The sequence below is a fragment of the Bacillus rossius genome, chromosome 2, assembly GCF_032445375.1.
Source record: "Bacillus rossius redtenbacheri isolate Brsri chromosome 2, Brsri_v3, whole genome shotgun sequence".
In the NCBI taxonomy this organism is placed as follows: Eukaryota; Metazoa; Arthropoda; class Insecta; order Phasmatodea; family Bacillidae; genus Bacillus; species Bacillus rossius.
The window spans coordinates 131,507,629-131,529,044 of record NC_086331.1 but is presented as its reverse complement, the minus strand read 5'-3'; the positions used below and the strand labels follow the sequence as shown (position 1 = coordinate 131,529,044).

The window sequence follows — 21,416 nt, the reverse complement described above, 5'->3', positions numbered from 1 at the left end:
CGCTTGTATGTGTCGTCTTTTATTATCCTGTTTATGTTGTATTTATTCGCTTGTATGTGTCGTGTTTGTATTACTTGTTCTGTGCACACCTCTAAAGCTTCGGCTGTTGGTGTGCATGTCACAAATTTTAATAAATAAATAATAAATAAATAATAAAATAAAAAAATAAAAAAAAAAACTGCAACGGCGGTAAAGAAAGGAATAACATGTAAAAATGAAATATGCTGCGGAAATAAATTTCGTAATTTAAACAAACATGGTGTGTAAAAACCTGCAGTGAGTCTTACATGGGTCTGTTGCTACTTTATTTGTTAACTAGTACACCTGTTCTTCACACTTAATAATAAGGGTTGAAAATCTCTAAAACATAATTTAATAAATAACTATATCAAAATTTAAAAACATTTGTACAAAATATACAATATGTACAAAATTTCATGACTCTAGGGCCTTTCGTATTAGTGCTTTGAGAATGACAGCCACATAGACGAACAAGCTCACTCTTTTGTTATTCTATATCTTCTTTTTATTATCACTATACAAGAATTCATTACATCACATAAATTTTTAAGGAAATGCAATTATTAATTTTCTACATAAATGAAATTAGCTCTCTAATGTTCACTTAAGAAAAAATCATATTTACATACTTCACTTACTTCTCTTGAGGGATAATATTACAAAATTAATGCACTCTCCTAAATTGGTGCTTTGTATTGTATTTCTTAACAAATAATAATTATTTGTTTGACGTTTCACCAAAATATGCTTTCATGTTTGTACATTAATTGAGAATAATTATACTAGATCCTATGCAACATTTAAATTGTTTGTTAACTAAAATTAGAGGGAAATTAATTTTATCGTTCATTATGAAAAAGCTGATATTAATGTTGTGCACACTTACAAATTTAATCTACTATAGTAGATCTCCTAATGTGCTATAACTTATTTTTCAAAATATTAATTTAAAAAATTAATGTTAATTGTAAAGTCTGACATACATAGTACCACAGTAGAAACTTTAATTGTATGTATGAAATGTATCTTCTTGCTAAATTTATTAATGTATTTAACCTATGTATAAAATGCTCTAAATTTCTTTTTGGTTTGTTTCAGGCCTTCATTCAAGTTTTTCACTTGGCATACTGCTTTGATTGGGCTTTTGGGAACGCTCATAATGATGTTTGTAATTAATGCCATCTATGCTTCATCGAGCATAGTTCTGTGCCTCATGCTGGTAGTGCTCCTTCATCTGTTTTCACCATCAAAAACTGCCAATTGGGGGTCAATATCACAGGCACTGATTTTTCACCAGGTACTGATGGGACTTGAGCAGTTTTGTTTACATGACTGTATTTTAAGTAACTTTCATTTAATATTCCTATGACGTTTGTTCTGTGTGTGACAGGTGCGAAAATATCTTCTGCTTCTGGATTCTCGTAAGGATCATGTAAAATTTTGGCGGCCTCAGATGTTGTTGATGGTGGGGAATCCAAGTTCCGCATGCCCCCTCATTCATTTTGTAAATGACCTGAAGAAAAGTGGGCTGTATGTCTTGGGTCACGTCAAGGTCGGCAGATTGAATGATTTTGATGTAGACCCAACTTTGGAAGAATACACACATTGGCTGACTGTCATTGATCACTTGAAGGTAAAGAAACATGCGTGGAATTTGTATGATGCTGTTGACTTCTACTTATCCATACTTATAAATTTAGTAGTTGTTTTTGCTTTGAATTTAATAACTGAATATAATACTGTTTATCATATAAGAACATTTACATAGAAGCCATTTCATACTAATTATAGATATAGTGATGATGTTCATGGTAACAGTATGGCACCCTATTTTTGTGGCAACTCTTGTCTGTCCATCCATCTTTATGTTACAGACTTTGAGCTTGTAAATCAGTTCAGATAAGAAGTTTTCATTTTCACAGAATTTGTTTTGTTTTTGTCCAACCAATGAGGAATTGTGTTAAAAACTTTGTAGAACTATTTAGGTTTACTATATGCAAGTGATGAGAATGTTGAAAAATAATATTTTGTCTATACATGTGAAATGTCTTTTTAGCTTCATTAAAGAAGGTATAACATACCTGTAATTTTTATTCTTTTTAAAAATACAATCTCCCCTTGCCTTTGCTTACTGTGGTTTGCCTACCCAGTCACTTGTAAAAAAGGAAGGAAAGTCTTGCAAAAAAAAATCCAAATTTTGTGTGCTGTTGAGGCTGGAGTTAGGGGGCAATACTGGGAGAATCAACAAAAGTTAAACTATTAAAGAAAAAAAAAAAGAAGTAGAGTTAAGAAATAAACAGAGAAAGAAGCAAGAAAGGGAAGGGCAAAGGAAGGGGGATAGGTACGTAGCGGAGCATGCTGTATGCTGGTTGTAGCGGCCGGAAGGGGAGACGGCAGGGGAGAGGTGGCAATTCTCGTAACGCTGCTTGTGTTTGTCCACTCCTCAGTTTCCGTAACGGCTAGCGATTGACGCCGCCATATTTTTTTTTCTTTTATTTAAAGTATCTGCAATTTATTTAGTCATGTGGACAAGAGTTACTAATTTTTACAATTGAGTTAATAATTATCATTCATTTTTATGTGGTTAGTTTGATCGAAAATGAAAATAATTTATCTCTATCTATACCTAAAAAGCAATAAGTTTCACTTCTGTCGTGCGTGAACTCCGCACGCACAATTCTTTTAATGATCATTTGGTTCCAGGTTAAAGCATTTGTTGAACTGACTGTGTGCACCTCAGTAAGGGAAGGACTGCAACATCTTATTCGTATGTCAGGACTTGGAGCTATGAAACCAAATACAATTGTTCTGGGTTTCTATGATAATGAAATACCGGTTGACTTTTTTAAAAGGTAAGTTATTCATCCATTGCTTTTGAATGTGCACCCAAATATATCACAGTTGAATGTTGTTCTTTAAGAGTATATAATCAGAAATTTAATGTACATTTTATATTTTTATGTTATTTTATTTCTATTGCCTTTAACTGCTTAAAGTAATATATATATAAATGATAGCCAAACCATATTTATTAATTTATTAATTTTTATAGCTACTGTAGAACCCTGTTATAATTATTTGCCATAGGGCAAAATGTATAAAATAATACATTATATAGTTTTTTATAGCATTATAGAATCTATAGCAATCACCATTTTTGTAGGATCTAAAAGAAATCACATAATTTGACTTACAACAACACTATCAAAAGTGGGTTTGATAACTAAAGGAAGATTGTATAAGTCTACATTGACAAGGGCATCATCTGCTTTGATTACTGAACATTGACAAAGGTTCGTAATAAAAGATTTATGGGTAGTAAATTATTATTTTGTTGTGTCAGTCAGAGACTTGATGCAAAATTGAGAAGATGCTGTGCCTTCATTTTATGTTGGACTTGGATGAATTGTTGGTTGCACTAGTCAACACCAGGACCATTAAAGTCTCCAATAATCATTCAGTCTTCTTGATACAATGATAGTTTATTTTCTAAAAACTCAAAATGAGTTTGGAAACCAGTAGGTGTATTAGGTGGTAGTCAAACATTACCGAGGATAAAATATTTGGTTGGAGATAAGCTTAACTTCAAGCCAGGCGGCTTAGATTCCAGGAGATTCTAAACTATATATGTGTAGACGAAATTGCGGCTGTAATATCACCACCACATTCCTTTGACTTCAAGGTAGGATTTCTGTCATTTAAAAAACCACATATTGGTCAGTAAAGTAGTGGAATTGATACTTTGGTCGTTAAACCAGGTTTCTGTTAAACAAATTGTATCATAATGAGTATTAACAGGATTTTTCTAAAAGTTCAGTAGATTTAGTCAGAAGTCCTCTTACGTTTTGATATAGTAATTCAGGCTGTTTGTTTGTTTGAAAGCACTGGGGTTATTATAGTGATTCTCCAGGCACCAGAGATGGGGTCAGGACGGTTGAGTCATCAGCGGGCGTGGGTGTGGAGTTAGGCCTACCTACGTTGACGGCGTTTTCCCGAGGAGACTAGCGATTTGGATCAGGATGAAGTTTTCCGTAAAAGTGGCTGATTAAACACCCGCTGGGCCAAAACAGTGTGTTATTAATTCTGTTGAAATCTTCATAAAGGACAGAAATATATAAGAGTTGTATTTTGTCTTGAGTTTAGCTACTTTCACATGAGACAGATTAAGTTCATTTGTTATAAACTCAACAAATTCATGATCTTGTACGAAAGGATCAAATCATGTAACGAACAAGACTTTTTTTTTATTGAGTTGGTTTGTTTACAGTTTTCAGTGTAGGGATATTTCTTATTCCTACTAGGAGGGGATTTTCTTGCGTTCAGGTTCATTTTTCACTCCAGAGTTGGTGTTAGAGCCAGGTTTCCGTGCATATTGCACAGCAGTGAAGCCATCACTGTCTGTAACTGACTGGTTGGAATTGTATCCGCCGTGACATCATGCTTTTCGCTCTGAGTCATATGTGGGTCACTAGTCGAAGAGCAGTTACCAGAGCCACCGGGTGTTTCCAAATAGACAACCTTGTTCATGTTTAGAGGTTTCTTCAAAACTTTACTGTAGGATTTTTCACTGGTATCATTTGCTATTAAATTTTTCCTTAATTGAATGAGTTCCCGTTTAATCTCAGCTGTTTCCGCACGTGAGTCGTTGAGTAACATCTTAAGAACTTGGTTTTCTTTCTTGAGGTCGTCAAACCGTAGTGCACAACAAATTAACAGTTTTTACCAGATCATCCGTTTTTTGCTCGTCCAACTTCAGAGACAGCATAGGCCGATCGTGGTTTGCAGTGGAGCAAGCTCCCCTCTTCTTTGTAGGTGATTTGAGCATATTTTTCAATTCTTCTTGAACACAATCGACAACTGTTTCATTATGTTGGGGTAAAACAACATTATTCCGATTGTTCCAATAATGAGTAAATAATGTTGGCAATACAGTGAACAAACTAAGTAGACAAGAAAAGGTCATGTGCATTTGGGGCACACGCGAAACACTTCCGTCCGACAAGAACACACGGCCACTACTGAGAATACACGGCCGTGAACACACGGGAGGTATACATTTTCCATAAGCTTTTTTATACAACTATTGATTTATTCCTTATGTGAGACATTCACATGCTGACTGAACGAACGTGGCACTTTGTCACAGTTTCGGTTATTGTGTGACATAGTCCAAACACAACCTCTTACATGACTTCATTTATCAGCAACAAGCAGTACGCAAGTGGTTTGAAACCATCTAAAATTGGTAAGTCCCATCACTAGAGTCCCAATCTTAAGGTAGATAAAAGTAGCTGATTTCACTGTAAACTATTACTTGAAATCAACATAAAAATTTCCCCTTTTTGCTAAGAAAAATACGTTTAAGATAACTCTTTTTTTTTAAGGTAATATATAAATGAATTTAGACTAAGTCACACAAAAATTGAATTGCAAGTATAATTAACAATTTTTTTCAAATGAAAGTATGAATTAAGCAAATTATATCTGTTATTTTTTTAATTTAATTAGTTTATGCCTATGTATGAATGACTGAATTCATTGCTGAATGCTTAAAGAACTTTTGCAAAAAAAACTGCTATTTATGCACTAAACCTTTGCTTCATTTTTAAAATAATTTCAGTTAATTTTATATTTATGTGTGTGTGTAGTTATAAATATTTTTTTCTTGATGTATGGGAATATCACAATTCTTGTTTGTTGGACCATACATGGCTGTGTTGTGGGTAAAGTTAAAAAAAAATTTGACACAAACAATGCATTTTAACCTTCATGTACTCACTCAAAAATGCACAATTGACAACTATTCAAACTCAAAACAAATAATAATGGCATAAAAAAATTCATGAGCTCTATCAGTAACATTCAGACACTGCATTTTAAGCATTAAGTAATCAAAGTTATTTCACTACTGTCTTGCGAAATGGTAGCGGAAAAAAAACAGTGTTGGCGATTGAAAACACGGATGATTTTAGGCGCTTGAAATTGAAAACATTAATAATTATTTAGGTATTTGTATTGGTTTCTTCGCATGTACGAGTGGTATGGAAAAAATAACAAACAACATGGCCACTTTTTCACAATGGACATGAAAGGAAGAGAATGTGATTGTTGCAACTGTATAATAATCAATTGTTACAATCAATCTACCACCATGTGACACAGGAGCAGGCCTCTTGCTGCATTTTTTAACTACAAAAGAGATGTTACAACTCAAAGACTAAATGAACAAACAAATAATGATTTCAGATTATAGAAGAAATTTTCAGCGAATGTATTTGAAAAATTGCTGGACTAAATTACAATTTCCGTTGCCACCATTAATGTACAAAAAGTTGAACTAAGTTTTTAAATGTTGATATAAGCTGATTTCATCACTATTTCGCAAATAAAGCTGTTTTGTAAAACATTTTATGTTTACATGAAAATGGATTGAATTTTTCATTATTTTGAATTATTTTGCGGTCCGCAAAATTTTCCTACTCCCATTCAGCCTTAACCCTCTTAAAAGCATGACTATGCACATAAAACCTTACTTTAACCATACGACCCTTGTTTTATCATGATTAACTTATTTTGTCTCATGTGTATGTGATTAGTGGTAACTTGTTTTTATGTATTCATACCTGTATTATTATTTTACTTTTGAGTTTGTTCCAATTACCTTTGTAGTTATTTTGTTTGACTGATATTTTTATTTCCTTTTGTTGCAGTGATTCACACTATCAGACAGATTTGTTTAAAGATGTGTCAGGAGCAAACCACAGACGGCTGTTTGCGATTCGCTCATCAGGAGATGAAAGGGAGATAGATGTCTGTCAGTTTGTTGGTATGGTGACAGACACATTCAAAATGAGAAAAAACCTGTGTTTGTGCCGTTATTTCCACAATCTTGATAAAAATGAATTTACAAAGTTAGTATTACCTGTACTTTTCTACTATTTTGTATGTTAATTTGGGTATATCATAGTGCAGATTGTGACTATCTTACAATTATAATAGAATTCATAAGTCTCTGATTTCAAAAAAATAAATTCTATTAATTTTGTAAAATATCTTTGCTGGCTGCGTCTTAGTAACATACATAAGCATTACTGTGTGGAGAGAGAAATGGGTTTTTAAACAGACTAAACATGTCCATCTAAGTAACACTGTTCAATTCAAGCAGTTTTTAAGTAATGACATAAATGAATCCGGGAATGATTTTGAGTAGTATGATCATATATTCAAAGAAGCAATTTTTTTTTTTTCATGTATACAAATTTTAAATAATGAAAGTGGTTTTGTGTGACCTAAAATACAATGCGACAAATATTAATAATTCCCTGGGGTTAATCAGGAGACCTAGTCTTTAAAAGAAAATTTACACGTCAGAAAACTTCGTATTTTCGTTAATTAAATAAGTGGTAATATCCGAATAAATATTAGATTTCTACTTTAAAATACATCGTTTTATACGGAAAATATACCTACACCAGTACACCGCGGCGACGCAGACTGTTATATAAAGGAAATAACTTTTAAAAACGTCTTTAAAAGAAAATTTACACGTCAGACAACTTCGTATTTCCGTTAATTAAATAAGTAAGTGGTAATGTCCAAATAAATATTAGATTTCTACATTAACACACATAGTTTTATACGGAAAGGATACCTACACAAAGTGCTCGGCATCTAATAGCGGGACCAAAAACATCATGCGACGTTTATGCGAGAAGTTTTTTTTATCCCAATTTTGACTGCCTAAAATATGGGTGCGACGATTATGCGATAAAAGAGGGTAACTATGCTCATTGTGTTCAGGTTTTAAGATGTTAATAACCTGAGCTACTATCATAACTGTTTGTTGTATCATTTTTTTCTAGTTGTGAGACTTTTTTTTCATGGTTAAGAATAATAAAATAATAACAGATTTATTTTTAAGAGAAAGTACCTTATTTACTCGCATATAGGTCGCCATCGCAGATAGGTCGCACCCTTAATTTGAGGTCTTGAATTTGGTATTTAAGATTCCCCCCATATAGGTCGCACCGGTAATTCATTACCGCGCCGTGCGCCGTGCGCGGAGAAAGGTCATTGTACTCGATCAGCTGCTGTTACGGCACGCCTGCTGGCTCTCTTTGTTCACTGAGCTGCGCATGCGCAGTATAACTCACTCAACGCTCTGCCCAGACTTGTGACCTTGCATCAGCAGCCAGCCAATAGATGCGAACTTAGCGGAAAAAAATATAAGCTCCACCTCCCGTGTACCAGTTTTGTCCAGTTCTAATACCAGTTTATTGGTATACGCACCAGTTTTCTCGCTGCCGTGACATGTTCAAGTTTACGTCCATCTTGATGTCTTGATACCAATAATTAATTAATTACGATCCCCAGAAATAAATTGTTAGTTTAAAAAATATGCGTCAACTGTACAATACTTCCGAAATTATAAAATATGTATAAAACAGTTACCAAGACTCCGCTCATTTTATCTTGTGAAGTTTGTCTCGTACCAAATTAACAATCAGCCACGTTCATACATTCGTGAGTTTACGTTTTTCCCTTGTGCATTTTAGATTGTCTCCTGCTATAATTACTCGGACTTTTACACGCCTAGGCTTAAATTATTACATGTTTAGAAATAAAAGCAACTTTTCATGTTATAAAATATTTATATTTTGTGATTTAAAATGTCCATTGCCGACTATAAACGTTACGTTTTTCACGATGTTTTTAGGCCTACTCATAGAAAAGAGAGGGAGGGACTACTAGCTAATCTTATGTACTCTTAAAGTACCCTTTGTAGTTTCTGGTTGTTTATGGTTGTTACGTGACGTAAATAGCGGGATGGATTTGATTTTTTAGTCGTAATTTGCGTGAAAGTATTGTATTGGACTAAATGGGAACTAAACGGGACCTGAAGAATATAGTGCAAATAACGGGAAAACGTAAATAACGGTAACGTAAATAAGGGGTTTCGCTGTATGTGTACATTGTAAATAAATTTGCCTATACCTATAAAAACTTCTTTTTCGCATTTTAAAGCAAAATATTGCAAAAAAAAAATCCTCAAAAATTTAAAAAAAAAAATTTCTTCACATATAGGTCACACTTTATTTTTTCTCCATCAAATCTGGTAAAATTGCCACGACCTATATGCGAGTAAATACGGTATGTTGCTGTTAATATTTCAATGCTCGTATTTATTTTTTTACTTATTTTTTTAGCTTTATTTTATCTATAACATTTGATTATAATTCTTATAGGTCTTCATGCATTGATGTTTGGCCTATAAATTTCTTCAATCCTGGAAATGACGACCCATTTGACACCACAAGTCTTTTTATGCTGCAGCTCTCTTGTATCCTGAAAATGGTAAGTCATTAATGAATTGCCCGAGGTAACAGGGTGGAGTGCAGAGAGAAAGTAGGTGGATGAAAGGGAATTGGAGGAGAATAGAAAAGGATGAAAAGGGAGAGCATATTACTAGCTCATATTCATTCTGTCAATGCTCTATCCTCATCTCAACATATTATACCTAATCACCCTGATGTTAGTGAGATGTTAAGCCCTAATTCATGCATGGAGCATACATTGATTAGCCATGTTTATCTTATGTTTTAGAATTGTTTTTCTTACATTTTGATTACAGTTTAAGAATTTTTTTAAAAGTGAAGTGAAGGTAAGAAAAGTGTGGATGATGATCTTTCGGAAATGTCCTAAATTTTTGGGTTAAATGGTGATAACTTTTCTATTCATTTAGTCTACATTAAAATATAATTGATTTTTGTTGTAAGTTCTTGCTTGAATTATTGGAGATGGTACAAACTCAACTTAACTTACTTATTTTTAACTGATTAGTTTGGTGTGGTTCTAGCTGCCCGGCTGGAAGAGCCTTCAGCTACGAGTGTTTATGTGTCAGAGTCATCAGCCTCGTATGTCCAGTGATCAGTCTGGACTTTCGAGTGTAAATGAAAATTACATGCGTCTGGAGCAACTTCTACAACAGCTGCGTATTTCAGCATCGATACACGAGGTGAGTAATATTTAAGTGGTGTTATGATTGATTCTAATTGCTTAGCCAAACCGAACCCTTATACCAAGTATTAAACATTGTTTAACTTATAATTCCCATTCTGCATTCTGCCATTTCAGGGTGGCCACCAGCCTTGAAAATTGGGAAAAGCGGGAAATATAGGTGAATTTTTGTGGTCAGGAAAAACCTGGAATCATGTTTGAATTACTTGTTGTTGCTGGGCCTTCTGTAGGATGTTTTATGTTTCCTAAGCATGCTTGCACTTGGTGATAATGTCTTAGTGCGTGCACTCTAGAAGCATCACTTGTGAGAGCGTATCAAGCCAAATTAAATATATTCATATTTACAGCCTTTTTGAAATGTTTCTTGTTAGTGTTGATATCACCTCTATACAGCACAAGATAACGTTTGGGTTCTTTAATGAGTTCATCTTTGCTCGCGTTTGGATGTTGGTACATGTAAAGAATTGAATTTGAAAGTGGGTGTTTTTCGAAGAGTTGTACAACATTTGAACTTGCCTTTACTAAAGACTACCAATTTGGTATCACAGCTGCTAATAGTATGAAGAAATAGGATGAGTTCAACAACTGTGATGTATTTGAAGCTTAGTTTGAATAGCAAAACATTCTGTGATTTATTTAATTCACTTCACAGGTGCCAGGTTGGTCTGACCTGTCGAACATGCTAAATGGATATTCTGTGATGCAGAGCTCAGATACAGCGTCAAAGTCGTACATATTCAGGTGAGTGTAGTGTGAAAAGAGTATGAGCAATTTATTAATAAAATTTATGTATGGATATATGTATAAGCAATTGGTGTTGTCACATTGCCCCAGGGTTGGTTAGTGGTGTGGTTGTAAGCTTCACTCATTGGAATAGTACATCTACTTGACAAAGAACTATCAGTGCTGATATTTGGTTAATGTGTCTATTTTTGGGTCGTCCTGCAACGAGCAAGTCTAAAATTCAGGCAACTGACATTCCTCCATATTGGTTTGGTCATTTTCTACTCCAGTCTACTTAGTGATTCATAGACACAGCCTTAATGTGTAAATATATATAAGGTATGTGTAAATATAACATACCAAATGAGTGGCCCATTTTTCTGTTCAACTGAGCCTCTCACAGCTGCGACCATTCAAATGTTCCATGTTTTCCGCCAGTCATGCCTAAAGGCCAGACGTACCATAAACCTAGAGCATGTTAGACCGTGCCTGGCTAATGACAATGACCAGCTAGTTTCATGCATAAAAACACTTCAATCAATTTTATGGGCTTCAAAAATTGTTTTTAAGTTTCATATGAATGCTCTCAATGATTTGTCAGGAAATTTTAATGAATTTCTTGCAAAAAAAATTATTATTTTCAGCCAGATGCAAATGACATCATTTACTATTGATGACACAGTTCTATACAAAATCTTATTTCACCATGACAGCTAATAACTCAGATACAAATTTGTTAATGTTCAATAGAACTTTACTTTAAAACAAAAAAAATATAGAAATCCCATGGTCACCTTTGAACAGTTCAAATCAAAAATGCCATTGTTCTCAGGTGGAAATGAGGGCACACCAAAGCCTCACTAAAGGGCTACACTGCCAACTGTGGTTAAAAATTTCTCATTTCAAAACATTCAAAAAGATTGAACAGCGGGCCCCAACAACATACGTAAATATGTCCATGACTCTAATAAAAAATTAAAATTACATTGATACACATTTTATTGTAGCCTACCAGCTGAAAATAAGTAAAAATTTATTTCCATGGCTTTCAAAAATTTAATTATATAACTCATCAATAATGCTTTAAAATATTACCAAATGCAAAATGTTATTACAGTTTAACCCTGTTATAACATTTTTCAAGGGAGCAAGAGAAAAAAACATTGCAAGCAGGAAATATCAATTTAGCACATGTCAGTGTTTTAACGTTTTACCAATGGACTCATCAAGCTTTGTTAACAAATTTAATGTTAAAACCACTGATGGTTGCACTGTGTGCTCGAATCTGCTTAGCCAAGCCATAAATTTTCAACTTCGTCGTGCTTTCAGGTTCTGTTTTATTTGTCTTTGAAGACTCGCTGCAACATTTTTGTAAAATTGTCTCACAATTTGTGACGATGATGTTTAGAGTGGGAGTGCATATTTACAATTTTTTCACTACTTGAAAATGTATAATTTGGGGATTCCTACGTACGAATAAAATCGATTAAATGTTTATCAGCAATAGAAAACACTTTTTTTGTCATTGTGGAATGGTTGGTAAACTAAAATATTGCAGACTATGTACGTACATCTGAAAAAAGCACTAGAATGGCAAGGAACAGAAGGATTTTTTTTCAAGACAAGGGTGCCAACAAACACGTAACTGGAAACATTACGTACCTTCGATTTATCGAGTACACAATGTTAGCCAGCACTAACGTGTAGCGCTAGAGTTCTGGCACAATTACATTTTTATTTTTGCATACAATTCTATTTGAACGATCTACGTCGATGGCATAACAGTGATTGTAAACAAAAATGTACATAAATTGTAAAGTAAACCTTTTAACATGTTAAACTTCACAGGTGGGATAAGTGTTGGATTAGTTAGGTTTTTAAAACATTTTTTTTTGTTGCATTTATTGAATTTTAGAGAGCAAACGTTCTAAGCAATGAAATGCACAGTTCGTGAAACGTTGTATGCAGGGAATAAATACATTGTCCTTATGGGGGAAATGTTGGGACTTCAAAAATATGTTATAAGCAGGAAAACATAAGCAGGAACATTATAACAGGGTTATACTGTATTTACCTAAGCCACCTTGCATGGAAACATGGTGACCATTTGTTGGTACTTATGAAATATCTAAAAATAACTGCATAATGAAACTTAAATGAAAAGTGACAGTTCTTATTAAATATTTAAAGATGACAAAGGTAATGCAATGTTACAACCAGAGCCTGTAATGTTCTTAGACGTGATTGTGGAATACCAATAACTGGCGGGACACTGCATCCCTATATGAGTTTCTCCATGTCACTTTGACATGTTCGCAACAGGTTCACAGTTCCCGTCCGAGGAGACACGGTCTGGGTTGTTTTACGCACATGTAGATGTGTTTTTAAGTAGCACTCGTAGAAAAGTTTGTTTTGTGAAAATGTTAACTGGTGTTGTTTGTACACAGTGTCAGCTTGAATATCAGTAGGCAGTATATTCTATAACATTTTTAGCTTGGGCAATATATTAGTAGATTATAATGAAAGCTGAGATGGAAAGCAATCGGTCAAGGGTCTTTATAAATGTTCTGGCTTACAGCTTTGTTATAACTTATGCTTCAATTTCTGTAACAGTGATTTCAATTTGGTTGAAAACCAGTTATTTTAATTGTTCTGAGGTAAAGTTCTCACTAATGCTTTGTGATCCTTTGCTTTACTTTAAAGGGGCAGGAAACAGAAGACTCCCGGACTTACATGCGTGTTTATAAACTTTGTTTAAGTCTAACAGTAAACCACGATTTGGCAACAGCGAGCAGTTTGCACCATTTCCTAACATCCACCATTTGTTACTTTCTGGCTCTTGTTGTTTAGGTGAATGTTTGTATGCTTAAAGGTTGTAAAGCATCCTTTTTTCTGATATTTTGTAAAATTATAGTGGAACTGACCATGCTGGGCTGTACTGATGTGATAAGCCAGAATCAATCTTTTTGTATAAATTTTTCAGTGTGAACCAGATGGTGCATCAACTTTGTTCAGAAACTGCAGTGACGTTCCTGTACCTTCCAAAGCCTCCGACATTGAGTGGAGTCGAAGAAGAATTGGTTTATCCCAGATATTTGCAACTTCTTACTGAATTGACTTCAAATTTGCCTCCCACAATACTTGTACATGGTGTGAGTGCCGTCACATCTACTACTTTATGATTGACGCCGGTGATTGACAAAATTGTGGTAAGTAGTGAATTCTTTGATGTATTATTGATAATTCAATTTTATAATTAAATGTCCATCATGTAAATAATACTAGTTTAAATCTTTTTATAATTTATTCATATTGATTAAATAAACAAAAAAAATTGAAACTGTTATAAGTTTAGATAACAGTCAAGGGCATACACTTGATTGAACAATGAAAAATTTTAATATCTACTTAAAACTTTAAAGAAACTTGAAAAACCTCTGTCATTGTATTAAATTTTTTTTTTTGCAGTTTTCCTCCTTCAGCCACTAAAGACCAGAACACCTCATGCACAAATCCAATTGGTTTGACATTAAGAAGGTATTGGCCATTTTAAAACACACATACGCTAAATCATAAAGTCTGTTATCTGTAGCCAATATTTCATATATTTATAAGTATTAGAAAATTGCATAAACCTCTTCTGTTGGACTTGAAGTGGACTCCTTTATATCAAAATAAACCTCCAACCAAATAGCATAGTTAACTAAAATTTCCAAATGAGTATACTTAGATTTTTAATATTTGGCATGCTTTGGCCCAACAACTACTAGAGTGGCAAGCACATGCATATTGTATATGCCCCTCTTTACCAAGAGGCCTATAGTGTGATACTTGGCATATATTATGCCTTATTGTAGACAATTTACAACAGGCTAGCTAATAGGACAGTTTAATTTATATTCAACATGCATCTCCTAATCACAAGGCCTACAGTGCTATGCTTGGCATATATTATGCCTTCACTTAAGCCTATGCCAGCACACTCCAGAGCCAAGTATATTTATCAAACCTTAGGCCTACAGTCATTGTGATACTCAGCGTACTATATCCTTACTATAAACCTGTAGATTCACTACTTAGCATTCTTATCCTTAACTTTCATCAGCAAGACACAAACCCTTCACAAAAATTAGGACATTATATTAAGCACTACAAACCCTTTACAATGACTTCATTTAATATTATAAATATATGATAATATCTTATTTCTTCGAGGTGTGTTCAGAACGTCAGATTCCTTCTGGATGCGAATAAACTAAATTTTCAGTCTTTAAATGCTGATAATAAAGATTAACATAGCCCTTGGGGAATGCTCAAATAAAACAATTACAAATAATTAATCATGCTTAATTGAGGTACAGGGCACTGACTCTTAACATGCTCAGGTAAAGGCGCGCTGTTCAAAATGTCACACGTCACATGCTGACGTATAGTATGGGACGGGTAAAATTATGCCAGGACATGGAGAGGGGGAGGTGAGGGGTTAGTGGGGTCGCATCGAATTTCACAGGGGCGTAGCCCCTGGACAAAATCACACTTCGTGAATAACTGTCAGTAGTCGCCTAACAGTGTTTGTTGATCAAATTCAAACTTATTTGGTTTCTATGTGCACATGTGTATTTAAATATATTTATTTAAGTAGTGGCCGAGCGTTTGAACCGGAGAGACGTGTTTGTGTGTGCACACTCTTTGCTGTCTGTGTATGTGTTTGAGTCTATCTGGGGCTGTTTGAGGCCATCGCAAGTTATGTAAATTCATCATTATTAATTCGTCGTTGATCGACCAACTAGATTTTCTGGGGTTTTTATTATTCCTAAATGATGCATCAACTTCGGTGTCTGAAGAAGACGTGCACCTGAACATGTTTAGATCGCCACCAATGTAAACAGTTTCTAAATGTAATACTTCAATACCAGAACAGTCTGACTCTTTGGATTTTATTTTGATCCATATTGAAGCTTTTTCCCTACCGGCCATATGAACGTGTTTAGAATGTCTCCCAAGAAACCGGATCCAGTCCATCTGGAGTCCAGCAACAACCGAACATGGGAGTCAAGTTTGAAGCTCTTAAATTAGAAGACGTGATTAGAAAGGTTTAAGGGGCCCGCCTCGTCAGGGGTGTATGTGTGTCAGTGAGGCGGGATGATAAGCGCGACGCTCGCTGGTGCTTCTAGCGCGGTGTCTCCTCTGGACTGGCGCGCAGTCTTCTCGTCGTCACAGGACAACTGTGAAATTTGAGCGGTGACCGTAACATTATATTGTGGAGAAATGAAGATGAAGGTGTAATGCATGTCCCTTAAGTGCTTTCTAGAATCTGAACCGGTTGTTTTATGTCTAAAAATTACTCTGAAAACATGCGTTTTACCATTCTAACTCTTCTATAAATGCCGTTTAAAAAGTTAATCCAAAATCAAACATACTTTTCGGCCCTCAGCAAACTCTTAAATGCTTTTTGTAAACAGGTGCCACTCGGATTTCTTGAGCAGTTTTGAAATTGCGTTGTTTTTCCTGAAGCTCTGCGCACCGTGTGTATGCCCGGGTGGGCGGGGGCCTTAACCGCTCTGTGTCAAGCTTGTTGACTGAAAATGCGGTTCTTAAAAATCTGCCTATGGATTCGCACTCTGAAACAGCTGAAACTAAACAAGAATTTCTTCATATTAAGCAAAGTTTATTATGTAATTATGAAAGTGATAAATCTTATAGTTAAGCCTTATTGAAATCACCAATTGGCAAGATGACTGAACGTGCACAACTCTGTAGCCTTTCAAATGGAGTTCAGTGAATTAAAAAATCTCAATTTCTTTATTTGTAATTTAAATAATTCACAAACAGAAAGTGTATTCCAGAACTATACAACCAGTAAAGGTTGAGTTAAGATCACTCTCTTTACTTTGTGTTACTTCCTAGTTCAATTCAAGTTATTTATTTGAGACTTTTAAATGCTTTATTTTTTTTCGCAGATGTTTGCAGTGACCAGGCAGTTGTCGAAGACAATCCTGTGGTTTTATTTAAGTGCATTATTCAATAATCTTGTACAAATCATGTTAATGGGCAGCTGAATTTTGTTACACTGCTGTTACATGGTTCAAATAGAGATTATAAATTAATAGATGCATATGAAGTTATTTTTTGAATATATATCTGTAGTGAAATTTTAAATTGTTACATGGGTCTGTTTTGTTAACACAGATAAAATTCTCTTTCTAATAATTTTTCATTTTACAAATTTGTATTATTTGTAAAATATAAATCAGTGAAAAGTTAATACATTCCTTATGAGAGCTAATTAAAATTGCTTCATAAGCTAGTAGTGTGCTTCAGATAAAACTTAATGTATTAAATAAATATGTAAGTTTTACCATTGTCATTATGGATGTTTTGCAAAGTTACCGTTCAATACCTCTGATTATAAAAAAAAATTCTTTTTTTTTTTTTCAATTGTATGCTTTTTAAACACCTACTCTTGTATGAAATATCATAAGCTAATAGCATAAGATTGTTTAGTGGTCTGCTGATAGTATCAGTGAAATATTTTCTGTATTTCAGTACATCTGTAAAATGCTTATTAAAGCCAAAGTAAGCTAAAAGCTTTAATATCAATAAAAATTGTAGATTGTTAAATTATGACTTCAAATATGCCCAACTGTATATCTTTGTATTAACTTGAGGGATTTGGAATCATATACTTAGTTCTTAATTTATTCTTTGTGTTGATTTGAAAATATTAACCTTTTGTTTGTAAGTGTAATAGTTTTGTCTTATTGAGCTCAGTATTACCGTAGTACTTGACACATAAAATAAAGTTATAATGTGCATTCCATTTACTCCCATTAGTTTTTAAGTTATGTGATAGTGTAATATATTTTCATCAAAAATTGTAATGGAACTTATCCCTCGCAAAGTGCAGGGTTTTATTGTATAATGACTATTATTATGTTATGGATTTTCTTTACTTATATAGAAATATGCTTTTCTGAAAGTTATTTTACATAATGTTTGAGAGGATTGCGAGGATTGCTTGTTACTTATTAGAATACTTTAATTTTTAGTATTTTTATTCTCCTTAAGATCTGTAGTTCAGAAATTAAATATTTTACAGTTGCAGAAAGCTTCTGTTCCATACTGTAAAAAAAAAATATGAATGGGAATCCTGCTAATCCGAAACTCCGGCTAGTCCAAATAAGTATGGTAAAATTAAATATGTAATTAATTATTAACATATTTAGTTATTTCGTTCTTGTAAAAATGTTATAATCTGTGTGACATGATAACTTAATGCTTACAGAGATGTATTTTACTACATGCTTTTGCATTACGGCAATTATTCTGCTAATTGGAGAAAATGGTAATCTTAACAGGTCTCGGTTCCAAGTAGTTCAGGAGAGCGAGACGTCACTGCACTTTTATTTTGTTGTGAGTCAGGGGGTTATGTTTTCAAATGGGCGCCACCATACGAAAGGGCACACGGACCCGGCAGAGACTGCTCTCAGGGTGTGATTTTGCCCGTGTGGGAGCGAGATTCGGACCGTCAGTCTCACGAATGAGTTAAATAATAACTAATTAAGCAGCCTGCCGACTGAGGCAAGCCCTGAGGATGAAAAGAAAGTGATATAGATTATTTACACATAGAAAACAGAATTAATACTCAGTGATGTCACCGGATGAAGTCCCCGGGGTGCCGATGCGTCTTACCTCGGCCGGTGATGATGTCAGACTGGACTCTACAGAGTAACGTGGCATCTTCGCGCTGAGCAAGGAATCCGTGGGTTATAAGTGATGAACACACAAGACACTTTCGCAATTGAGTCACGTTCTTTCACGCCCTGGACACTTAGTAGCAAACAGAAGTTTAGTATTTAATATCTAAAATTTCGCCCGAGTTCGGGTCCGTTCGGGACTGTTAGACTCCGTCTTTGTTCAGGATACATAATTAATTAAATTGCAATAAAAACAGGATGCTTTAAGCCAGTCTGCTGAAAGGCAGACACTCGGGGACAAAAATGAAAAGTTACAGTTATATTACTCATTTGTTTACAAGAGGTACGAAGCACTACATGACGGGAAGCCTTCTTTTCACAGACGAGAGAGCCAAACGCCCGATCGTGCATCTTCGGGTTTTTTTTTTGTTCATTGTAAATAAATATGGCGGTGTTGATAAAAGGATACTAATGGTCAATTAGATTAGGTTAGCTACATTATAAATACTTTAAAACATTGTGGACGGTATATTTGGTTAGGATAGCTACATTAAAGATACGGGGAAAAAAAAGCGAGCATGAACTTCGGCTCTTTCGTCTGTGAAATGAAGGCTTCCCCTACATGACAGGGTGTCTTCCGACGTCGTGGTTCAGTGTTTGAATACACATGATTACGTACGACGGTGGCACAGATGCCAGGAAAGATGGCTACGGTCGGGGAAGGGAGAGGAGTCTAACCAGGCGTGTGGGGGCAAAGCCCCAGTCAACCTCAGTTTCAGCCAGGAATTCAAGGTTTGGAAGAAGGTGTTACTGAACCACAAGGTCTGTGAAGCAATGAAATATGTAACCTACTGAGTCATGTCTTCTCCTCTGTTCTACTTTACAGCAGTAAGAGGAAGTTAGCTATGACTATAACTCACTATACAGTGGTATTACTGCAAGTTGATCAGAAGTGTGTGTGTGTTTGAAATGTTAATGTGCTTAGTGGTGTTCTTTTCATTAATGCAGTCATATGTACATGTCACTTGTGAAAGTCAATGGCTGTGAATTCCCCCTATTCATACGTAAACCACCATTCATGCACTAGCTACTACCACTCCTTGGGGCATAGATGATGTGGTGGAGCAATAAGTGTGATGTTTAAATGTGACAATAGTTTATAATATTAAATTTTCTTTTACGCTTTTGTAATTTAAAATTAGTAGTACTGTAGTTTTGGTACATAAGTTTTTTCTAAATATTGTGACAAGTTAACCATGGACATTTATTGGTAAATAAAAGTTATAAAATATGTTAATGTTCATACCTAGTTACATGTAGCAATATTTTTCTCATATTACTTTGTATACACAATTTTGCAATAACTCTGTAAAGCCAACATTGCTTGCTGTTTGTGAGTAGGTTTATATGCGAGGAATTTTGGTGTTATAAATCACGTGTTTAGTGTGAAAATAATAAGTGGATGGCAATAACGACCGAGGTAAAACATTTATATGATGAGGAGACCGAACTGGTGATAGTGTAAGCCCGACCCTGAGCGTTAGTTGTACAGAATGTTCGGAAATTGCAGGGCATCGTTCTAGTGATATTGCAAAACAAGCTATTTTGGTTAAGGAACATGTTTCCAGAAACGCAACCGTGCAAAGTTACAGACACACACAGTAGCATGCAAATTTGAATTTTGTTAGCGTGAGGGCACTACTCCATTGGCTGAGAGGACATGATTCCAGTACGGTAAAGTTAAACGCTCCGCGGGGCGCAGACAGTTAAAGTTAGTCAAACACACTAGCATCCAGCAGTCTGGTGTACAGCACGATGGTTAGTTGTGGTACATTTAAAAGTTTGGCTTTGGGAGATCAGCACAGTGTTGTGATTACAGATTTTACATTTGCAGAGAGGGCCGATATGTGTATAGGGAGGTAAAAGGAATTTCAGCAGAATCAGTGCGCTTTCTCAACAGAAGTGTACCAAATAGGACCTTCACTGGGAGTTTGATACCACAAAGGGTGATGTACACTGGATAGCTGGTTGCTAGTGCATGTGGCTAACTCTAAACTCCTGCTCCCAGTTCGATGCCTGCTTCCCACGGACCACTTGAACATGAAAGTGCTGCAGTCGTGTGTCCTCTCAGCCAATGGGGCAGTGGTCAGGTGTGTGCCAATTTTAAATTTGCGCGGAACTGTTCATGCCTGTAGTTTTGCAGAGTTGCATGTCCAGGCTTATATTCCTTGACAAAAATAGTTTTTTTTTTTTTTTTGCATTCCATGTCACCTATTAAATTTATACCTAGTAATTTCCAAACATCCTGTAGTTTTCAAGCACAGAGTCAACACACAAATTGTATGCAATATACTTAAATCAAAATGTTACATTACCTTATAACACTTAACTTTTCCATGCATAACTATGCAGTGTAAAATAGCAGCGGTGTATGTTTCAGTTACATATTCATGCACTTGCCTTTATTTACAGTTGCAAGATGAATTTATCTATGTATGTAGTGTCTTTGTACATATATGTAACATGTTCCGGAGAAGGAAATGTGATTGTTTGATAATGAGACAGTATGTGGCCTACATTTTTTACACTTTGTATAATATCTGTATTTGTAATCCTACAAGTGAAAAACTTTCTTATGTTTTAAATAAAGATTTAAAAAAAATAGTATGGGTTTGTTTATTTTCTTGGTAAAAGGTGTGAATTAGTTATTCCTTTTTTTATGATACTAGCTTAAACCCTTAAATGACTTGATTATTAATATGAAAAATGTTCCAAAAAGTAACCAATTGTTTTATGAGTTGACATCATTTTTCTAACTTGTTAATAGTTATATATCACAACTAAACATTTCTGTAATCAATATATTGAAAGATATAGATGTAAAAAAATTTGTTTTTCTCACCCAAGTATACTCAGGCAACACTGCTATGTAAATTTTTATTGCAAAAATTCTATATA

At 34.7% G+C, this 21,416-nt stretch overlaps 1 protein-coding gene across 6 annotated transcripts in view; it reads left to right on the top strand.

The window, feature by feature from the left end:
- LOC134529841 (solute carrier family 12 member 9) overlaps nt 1–21,122 on the top strand; it is a 57,418-nt gene extending 36,296 nt beyond the window's left edge. For 5 of the 6 annotated variants that reach the window (XM_063364340.1, XM_063364342.1, XM_063364341.1 and 2 more), the window contains exons 9-17: nt 1,120–1,318; nt 1,412–1,654; nt 2,725–2,873; nt 6,732–6,932; nt 9,267–9,375; nt 9,878–10,036; nt 10,691–10,779; nt 13,745–13,970; nt 16,722–21,122. In XM_063364340.1, the coding sequence (XP_063220410.1) occupies nt 1,120–1,318; nt 1,412–1,654; nt 2,725–2,873; nt 6,732–6,932; nt 9,267–9,375; nt 9,878–10,036; nt 10,691–10,779; nt 13,745–13,943 (1,348 nt within the window). In that variant the 3' untranslated portion in view covers nt 13,944–13,970; nt 16,722–21,122. Of the gene's footprint in view, nt 1–1,119; nt 1,319–1,411; nt 1,655–2,724; nt 2,874–6,731; nt 6,933–9,266; nt 9,376–9,877; nt 10,037–10,690; nt 10,780–13,744; nt 13,971–14,229; nt 14,299–16,721 lie in introns of all 6 variants that reach the window. The other variant, XR_010074718.1, reaches the window with a different exon arrangement.
- Nucleotides 21,123–21,416: the final 294 nt, after the last annotated feature.